General features: G+C 39.9%; 1 protein-coding gene across 1 annotated transcript; it reads left to right on the top strand.

Moving 5' to 3' along the window:
- Positions 1-215: 215 nt before the first annotated feature.
- LOC309502559 (uncharacterized protein) lies at positions 216-1,459 on the top strand (the record flags this gene model as incomplete). Its single annotated transcript, XM_082174962.1, has 2 exons — positions 216-792; positions 827-1,459. The coding sequence occupies exons 1-2, from the start codon at positions 241-243 to the stop codon at positions 1,457-1,459; spliced, it is 1,185 nt and encodes a 394-aa protein (XP_082031088.1). The 5' UTR covers positions 216-240.
- Positions 1,460-9,805: the final 8,346 nt, after the last annotated feature.

Raw genomic sequence — 9,805 nt, 5'->3', positions numbered from 1 at the left:
TATCACCTCCATGGTGAGAGAAATCGGGATTAAGTGCAGAGGTTTTGTGTGCACTGTGTGGTTATTGTACTGTAGTTAGACTAAATGTGAGCAGTATTTACTTATCTCACGTGCACAAAAACAGATTCTGTATTCCTCAAAACGAATAAAAACAGTGAAATGCAAACTCAGAATATGCAAACCTGCCATAATTACATATGATATGTAAAAAGAGCAGTCGCTGCCCAACTTCCTCAACACATGTCCCAGTATGCTCTTTATGAACCTTTCCAATCTGGCTTCAGAGCACATCACAGCACTGAGACTGCCCTTATCAAAATTACCAATGACCTCCTCATCGCTGCTGATTCTGGACATATCAGCATCCTCATTCTTCTAGATCTCTCGGCAGCCTTTGACACAGTTTCCCATACTATCCTTCTCAACCGTCTAGCTGAATGTGTTGGCCTCACCGGCTCAGCACTCTCCTGGTTTCAGTCATATCTCTTCAATAGGGAACAGTTCGTTACCTTTAGAGACTCCAGCTCCCCCCCGGCCACAGTCAAACAAGGTGTGCCTCAAGGCTCTGTGCTTGGACCCCTCCTTTTCACCATTTACATGCTCCCCCTTGGTCAGATAATACGTCACCATGGTCTCAGTTTCCACTGTTATGCTGATGACACACAGCTGTATATCAGCACCAAACCATCCACTCAGCTTCCCCCACTGTCACTTGTTGACTGTTTGAATGAAATAAAAACCTGGATGTCATCTAACCTACTCAAGCTAAACAGCAGCAAAACAGAGATAATGGTAGTGGCTCCTAAGACGCTGCTCTTGATGGTAGGTGATTTACTCCTCAAAGTGGATGGTTGCTCCATCTCTCCATCCCAAGAAGTCCGCAACCTTGGTGTCATTCTGGATTCCACCCTTTCCTTCCAGTCACATGTCAAACTCATTACCAAATCTGCCTTTTACCACCTTAAAAATATCTCCAGACTTCGACCTTTTCTCTCAGACTCTGTGGCAGAGTCACTCATTCATGCCTTCATCACCAGTCGTTTGGACTACTGTAATGGTGTCATGTATGGGGTACCCAGCAAGGTCCTGGACAAGCTACAATATGTCCAGAACTCGGCAGCCAGGGTTCTCACACACACCAGGTCGTGGCAGCACATCACCCCAATCCTCATTCAGCTTCACTGGCTCCCAGTCAAATTTCGCATCACCTACAAAATCCTCCTCTTTACCTATAAATCTCTACATGCCACTGCCCCCCAGTACCTTCTGGACCTTCTACATCCCTACATCCCCTCATGGAATCTACGGTCCATTGACAAGGGCCTGCTCTCTGTCCCCCACACCAGACTGCGGACTTTTGGGGACAGAGCATTCAGCGTCGCAGCCCCCACCCTCTGGAATTCCATCCCCTCAGACATCCGAAATGCCCCTTCTCTGGACACTTTCAAAAAACGTCTAAAAACCCACCTCTTTTCTTTTGTCTCGGCAGTAATGTGTAAAGCGTCCTTGGGTCCCGTGAAAGGCGCTATATACTGTAAATATAAGTTATTATTATTATTATGATAAATAATATACAAATATACTTAATCTCACTTTATTAACCAATGTCTTTGCTGCTGACCTTTGATGATCCAAATCAATACGAACAAGCAACAATTATGTTAGTTAAACCACAGTTGTGTATGCATTTATTGCTGAGGTAAGAGTGTTGAACTTTCTTCTCCTGCATTTGTTTGAAAGGTTTGTTTGACCTGCGCCCTCTACGTTTTTAAATTTTACCACCACCCTGAAGATTGATGATCATATTAGAGGAGTATGACAACATTTTATTCATTTTCATACATAATGCCAGAGCATTGTATTTGTGTTTATGAAATTAACCTCTCACAAACAACTTAATGAATATGCAACATGTTTTGATTAAGGAATATTCAAACCTTTTATCAAAACAGCACGAATTATGCAACTTTAATCTTTAATCATGGCACATTATAAAAATTTGGGGTGCATTTTGAGCAGGTGCAGCACAAGTATACAACATGTATTTTCAATTCCTTTTGAGTTTATATATATATTCTATAAAAAAAATTCTGTGTAAATCACTAAACTGTTAAGATTTCAATTTACACACACTTTCATCTCTATAGTGTTTTGAAAAGAAATGAAAGAAACAAAGTATGTTGCCTCTTGATACAATCTTTTTATTGTTTGCTCTGCTCTTTTTCCATTACAGCAAACCTGGCTTCTCTTCCACCCTTATCCAGTGCTCAGCTCTACAATTGCTTTTTGAATGAAATAGGACAAGTTTTCATCCATTTTTAATTGAAATGCAAACTACAGCAGTGGGTCACAGCAACAGCAGCGCCTTCACTTCCCGATGATAAAGGCTGCAGCTATTTGTCTGGCTATCAGCTTGGTCATGTGTGTAATTGCCTTTTACCATTCTCTGGCCACAAAAAGCACCAGAGTGATGCATGCTGAGAAGAAGCAAGTGGAAATTGCACACAATACATGCCGAAAGATTCCATATGTACAATGATGGTTTTTGGTCAAGGAGCTCTTCCCCCCCAAATATGTGTCTTATAATAATATTTCAGATCAATGTTTTGTTTTGGATCTTCTTTGTAAGTGACTAAAAGGGGGGTGAGAAATGGAATAAGGAAAAAAAAAAAGAGATGAAAGAGGTCATTTATCGTATGCAGCACTTTTTGAAATCTAACTTTTAAAAAAGCATTAAAATGTTAAAGTATTTAGATAAAAAGGTTTTATGAAACTTTGGGTCAAACTTAACACTTAAGTTCAGGCACTTTATTAATTATAAATACAAAAATGGTGTGCACATCCCATACACCCAGATTGGGCGCAGGTGCAGGACCTGGATCAACTTTAAAAAGACACAGGTGATCACCTTAATTAGGCACGCCCAAGAAATCATGTGACAAATACAAGTCATGTGACACATACAAGTCATGTATGTCATGTGACAAATACAACTCATGCGGCAAATACAAGTTACAAAAGTAAAAAAAAAATATAAAAAAATTATCAATATAAAAATGGCTTAATATCAAAATCCTCATTCAACCCTAAAGGTGAAAAAGTATTTAAGGTATTTAAAAAACTTTATTAATTATAACTTGGTTATTTACACAATGGCAAGAAAATTAACAGGATGAAAATAAAGAGCTAATTTGCTCATTTAGGGGTTTAGAGTTGGCTTATATGAGGGTGTCATCTTGAAGGTAATTTATGATATATATCAATATATTTAAGTTTTAATGTTTTTATATTGATACTGACATTATGCTGTAAGTTTAAACAGGATAGAAGTGAGCCAAACCAACTAATACCATGAAAACCATCACTGAATTAATCAAATCCATTGCTAATGTTGATGCGTGTGCTGTTGTTTTTGATGTCATTAAGGTTTTTGTTAGTTAAATGGACTTTGAAGACACAGAATTTTTTTTATAAATTGATTACCCATAATGTAACAATACTCAAAACATATAAGTTTGAAACGTTTTGATTAGAAACAAAGAAATCCATGCATATTATGAATATTTAATATAGTAAATTGCCAGTTTTTTCATTTTAATGGCAAAAATGGCAACATTCACCCAAACAAAAGTAGTGAAATTACTTCAAACTGACTTATTTGTTGTATTGTGATAAAATAAAGTAATAAAATATATAAATTGAATACCCATAATACTCAAAACTACTGATTTCCATAAAAATGTTTAACATTTTAACCAAAAAATGACGACATGTGTGTTATGGGCACATGAAACGCACTGCGCAGTACAGAAGGAACAACACTCTCTCATGATAATTCATAAATTTACGTTTTGGCGAATTGGTGACTAATTTGCATGGATTCATATATTCTCATTTCTACATTTTCCTGCTTACGACCCACTGTCAGTTAGGTTTGAGGGGTTGGGGTTGACCTTCATGCTTTAAAAAAATTACAAATCATGTCGTACAAATTCACAAAACCACCATCTCATAAAATAGTTATGTTTTCTCATTAGATAAGGTTGGGCTGAATGCCAGGTTAAGACCCGTTTTCTTAAAGAAGACAAAAGGAAAAGCCATAGCAGGAGAGCGAGAAGCAGATGTTGTGCTGGTATTGATCTTCTCAAGGTCAGAGCAGGCATGAACTTCACCCTCAGGAGAATTCCCTCCGTCACCTTGACCATGAGCCAACGCCAGTCATCTGACCTTTGAACTTTGTCCTCCGGAGACCGCCTACCTCTATCCTACCCCCCCGGTCACCTTTTCCTTGAGCTAATCCCTCTGTTGACCTCTGAAATTTCACCTTGGACATGCACTAATGCTGCATTTTGACCTGCGACATGACCTTTGACTCCAGCCCATGTTCTTCAGCTGAATTAGGAGAGTGCTGGGGGGAACCAGCCGGACAGTACAAGCGCCGGCCAAACGCTGTTCAAATGATAACTGACAACACTCCCTTCCTCCACCCCTTGAACGATCTGCCTGCCCATTGGGCAGTTAGAAATGTGGGTTAAAGTGAGTCAATAATGTTTCACAAGGCCAAGATATATCCCCAGAGTGGGGTCTTCTGTCTGAAGTGGTTTGACATTTATTATTTGGGGGGAAAAAAAGGAGAGAGAGGGGTGATTAGGGAGCGAACGGCTGGGAAAGAGAGGATTGACAGGCAGGGAAAGTGAAGCAGGTTGAAAAGGAGAGATTGGTGAAGTGGCAGGGAGAAAGAGAGATGCTTGGTCGTATCGATTTGGATACCACACGTACACAAACATGCACTTGGGGCATGTCCTACCCTCATGCTATGAATAAAATATGAAAGCTAAATATCTGATTATGATGCCCTACTACGAGTATTTTAAAGTGCACAGTGTTTATCATCGGCGCTGCATGATTCAAAGCGTTCGTCTTTAACCGTAATTTTATGTAGCTGATTTTTTGTGTGTTTTCCCCCCCAGTTGCTTGGTGAGCATGTAGTTGTTTTGGCAGCAAAGGTGAGAGAGTTTCAGTGAAAGAGGCTGTGAGCGGGGGAAAACAGAAGTGAAATATTTATAGAGGTTTGACTTGCACCTCTCCCATCGGGGCAGCACATGCATGCTGGAGATTGCTGCAGGCCTTACAGAGCAGCAGGTCAGATTCAGAGGTTTACACTTCATAGAAAAACACAACATGTCAATGAGGCAGAGAGGAACGGAAAGGGAGAGAGACAGAGATGTTGGGAGGGGATGAACAGAAAGTGCACATGGAGGCAGATTTGAGCCTTGGAGATATAGATTTGTTTTCTCTTTTTATTTTATCTTCTTGTTGTTTTTGACAGATACCTTTCCTGTTTATTTTCTTCCCTTTAGATCAAAAAGCGTCTTTGTGATATTGAATCTGACAGCTACCTGTATCCATATCAAAATTCATTTTGTGCTGTAGTTTTGATTTCTTTCATGTGGGGCCTGGAAAGATTTCGGAACTTGTTTTCATGCCAAGGCAATAGATTGGGGATTTTTCTGATGGCATGGAGGCCAGATCCGGATCCAAACCGCTAGGAAAAACCAGGAAAAATAAATGAACTGAAGTCAAGAAACTGTGGCGTATTTGAGAAGTGAGTGGGTGTGAATTGACTTTGATTTTGGATAGTCTACACACTTTAATCTGAATTACAATTTATTAATTCAAGTCATTGCTATTAACTCTTTCCCCTGCAAGCGTTTTTCTTTTTTAAAAGTTGCCAACAGTGCTGCTTGTAAACAACAACAAAACATTTTATTCTAACATTTTATAAAACATTTTATTCTTGCTTCATGCATTCTTTTTTTTTTTTTTATCAACACTTGAATGTGGGTAAGTTTCAAAAGAAAGCAACATTTTGAAAAAGTTGAGAAAATCCCCATGTGAATAAGCAATGCTTGTATCGCTTGTTTCTGTTTCTTCTTTGCCCGTGTTTTGAACCAGAGTTTCTTTCAGATTATGTGTAATACGTATAACAGTGAAAACATGGATTGCCGGAAAATGCTGTCAATGGCGGGGAAGCGTTAAAATCTTTTCTAAAGGTACATTTTAATGAATACCTCACATGTGCATCTTTTCGACCTTCCATTTGGTTTATCAGTGGATGTCGCCCCAAGTCAGGTCCAGACTTGATCAATAGGTCATCAGACAGAGGGGTAGAGGTCAGAGGTCAATGCTAGTCTGATCAGGTTGTATTAGGCCTTTTTGTGGGAGGAAAGCATGCGGGGAAAGAAGAATGCTGATTCAGGAGAGAAGCCTCTTTCTCCATTGATGGGCTTTCTCTTAAACAGATGATTTATTCTGTCCTAAAGGGCATGGAAGGGAAGGTATTGATCAGGATAGCGTTTCAGCCCCTTAGCTGTGACCACCTGAGACTAGAGAAAATGAATGAAGGGTCAGGCAAAATGGCAGCTCTTAAAGGATTTTAATTTCTCTCTCTTTTTTTTCTTATTGGGTAGTTAGGGGCAAAAAGTGTCAAAATGCCATACAATTGTCTGAGAATTTAAATGTTTGGTAGAAAAATGTTCTCCATTAAAGCTGCACTTAAAAAGTTATTTAAGAGCTGTATTTTTATGACTAGTTTTGCTTCTGGACCCAGATTTCAAATTGGACAAATCAGTTCAAATGGTGACACCAGTACCAAACAGTACCAAATATCAATACAGAAAACAGTTTAACCATTGAACAAATACCTTGGGTACCTTAGTGACCCGGGAAGCCATTCATTACCCTCCTCCTCATTCATTTTTTTAAAGTTAGACATCAATCTTCTTAGTATTCCTCAATCAAATTTTTTTTTTTTAAATGGGTTTTCCCATTCATTTATTTTTTTCCAAAAATTGTATAGGGTCGCTAATGACCCGAGGTGTGTAACAGTTTAAGTATTTTTTTTTTCTACACAACAATAATTTAATCTTTGATGACTGAATAAGTGCAATTCACCTTTATTCAATAAGGTGGTAATGTCTGATACACAATGATGAAGTGACATTTCATTCATAGTTACCGCAGAAAACAAAAGAATAGGAAGTATCATCAGCGAAACTTGAAATGGCTCAGAGATTTACTACAGAGCAAGTACTGAACGCAATCAAACATTAGTGTCACTGTCACTTGATGGTGGATCTGGTGAAGAAGCTGTCAGCGATCAAAATATTGATTGTGAAGATGTGGAAAATTATAGTTTTGAGAATATGTTTGAGATTGTGAATAATAAACCAGATGCTGAATGTACTGAGAAATGAGCTCTGATGAGGACAGTGATGATGGTATAAAACTTCTCAAACTGAACCCTTCCAAGCTCCAAAAGGTAACAAAATATCCTTTATTTTATTCTACTGGAATTGTTATTCAAATATCAGGAGAGTTTTATATTATCGCAACTGGTAGATAAATGTATCATTACAAAGGACTAATATAGTCTGGATTATATTGACTTTTTCCTTGTATTTTTTAATTTTGTTACATTTGTATGTATTTCAGGGATGAGGATAAAGTTGCAGATAAATTTCCACCAAAATTCGGTAGTTTAATTTGATATTTTCATCTTTTCTTATTCATAATGTTTTTCCTGCTATGTGTGATCTGTTAGATAACACCAGTGACCCACTTTTCGTTGCACCACTCTATCGCTTTTTGATTTAGGTTTCGTTAAGTCCAACTCAAAGGCAGGTTCTCAGGTATTTTCAGGCAGAGTTTGAGACCCATCAAAGCCTGTGGTATAGCGATGCACCGCCCTTTCCCGTCTCCCCTTGTTTTAGACGGTGTTGTGATTACATTTATTAATCTCATGGCAATAGAATAAAGGCCTGCATGTTCAAACAGCAATTACTCCATCGTCTTTGGAGATACTGTCCGGGCATAATTGGATTTAAATGAACTCAAATTTTCCTTTGTTATGGCACATAACACGCAATGCTTTTTAATTAAGATCGCTAGGCTCAAGTAATGATACAGGCCCACGTCGAGAGCCGCATTTTCTTTCATGTTTCGTTCTTCAAACAGCACTAAGAGCAATGAAGCCGCAATGGCGGTCGGACCAGCACACTGTCTAACTCAGCAGGATAAGGTGTGGTTTAATTAAGATCCCACCTTATCAGCTCCATCCAAGTTTCTGCTGTGAAGATGAGATGCTCTGTACTTGAGCTCCTATCGTTCACGTCGCTGATATCCACAAAGTGTCAATTCTGGCTCTTGTCTCCTCTCACGTGGAGTTGATGATGAGAATGCAGGAGACTGGTTGGTGGTTCTGATCTCCTGGTCAGGTAGACTCATTTTCTGAACCTGTACAATTGTTTTGTGTCATGTGTTTCCACCACAGAGCTCCCACAAATGAATGTTGTGTCAGAGGAGAAAAAAGAAAAGAAAATAGTTTTTGTGTAAATCAGCCATTGGGGGTTTCTCTCCTGGATCTTCCTCTTTGTAATTGCCTTTAATTAGCATTTCATATGTATTTTTTTTAAAAACATACCTCATTATTAGTTTGCTCTGAACTTATTCAGTGGCATGTGGATGTCCATTCTCTGAGTTTGCTTTTTTATTAGTCCAAAATAAATGTGTGTTCGAAATCCATTTAATTTTTTAACTTTTTTCGGTAAAACTTTATTTTGATGGTCCACTTTAAACATTTTACTGACTATCAGTAACTTTGAGTATTAGTAGATTGTCTGCTTAATATCTGATAACACTTTATTTTGATGCTCCCCAACAGACATTTTACTGACTTTAAAGGGTTAGTTCACCCAAAAATGAAGATTCTGTCAGTAATACTCACCCTCATGTTGTTCCAACCCCGTAAGACTTTTGTTCATCTTCGGAACACAAATGAAGATATTTTTTATTAAATCTGAGAGCTGTCTCACTTCTCCATAGGCTTCTGATATTGAAACTTGCCGGCCCAGAAAGTTAGTAAAGACAATGTTTAAAATAGTCCAAGTGACTACAGTGGCTCAACCATAAGTTTATCAAGTGACGAGAATACTTTTTGTGCGCAAAAGGAGGGAGGGAGGGTGCTCAGGAGGAGGATGAAGAGCAGGTGAAGGGCAGACAGAAGGCAGGAGGGACCAGGGCGGAGCAGACGGTCCAGGCGGCCAGGGCGAAGACGACGGAGGGAGGAGCCATGGTGGAGAAAGGGCTGACGACTCTAGGGGGGTGACTGACGGAGGCAGAGCAGGTGGAAGAGGATACCCGGATGGAGCCGGAGAGCCGATGAGCCAGGGCGATGCTGAGGATCCCGAGGGACATGGCGATGACGACGGCGGGGATCCAGAAAGCCGCCGTGGAGCCAGAGCGACAGAGGACCGAGGTGGAGCTGGAGGGAGGAGCCCAACGGAGCCAGAGGAGTGTAGTCCCGAGGCGAGGGCAGGCCGACGAACGACCAAGGTGGAGCCGGAGATACGAGGGAGCCTGGCAGAGCTGGTGGACTGATGGGCCACGGTGGAGATGAGGGAGATGGGAGCCAAGGTAGAGCTAATGGACCGACGGGCCGAGGTGGAGTTCTGGTCGCGGAGGCCGGAGGTGGAGACCGGGGATCCACCGACCATGATGGAGCTGGAGACTGGCAGACCCGCGGCGACCCTACATCACTACTTCAAAATTGACAGTAAAGACATTCATGATGTTACAAAAGAATTCTATTTCAAATAAATGCTGTTCTTTTGAGCTTTCTATTCATCAAAGAATCCTTGGGAAAAACAACAACATGATTTCCACAAAAAATATCAACAGAACAACTGTTTTCAACATTGAAGAAATGTTCAGCAAATCAGCATATTATAATGATTTCTGAAGGATC

This window comes from Leuciscus leuciscus (assembly GCF_965113295.1).
Source record: "Leuciscus leuciscus genome assembly, chromosome: 7".
In the NCBI taxonomy this organism is placed as follows: Eukaryota; Metazoa; Chordata; class Actinopteri; order Cypriniformes; family Leuciscidae; genus Leuciscus; species Leuciscus leuciscus.
This window is presented reverse-complemented; position numbering and strand designations above follow the sequence as displayed.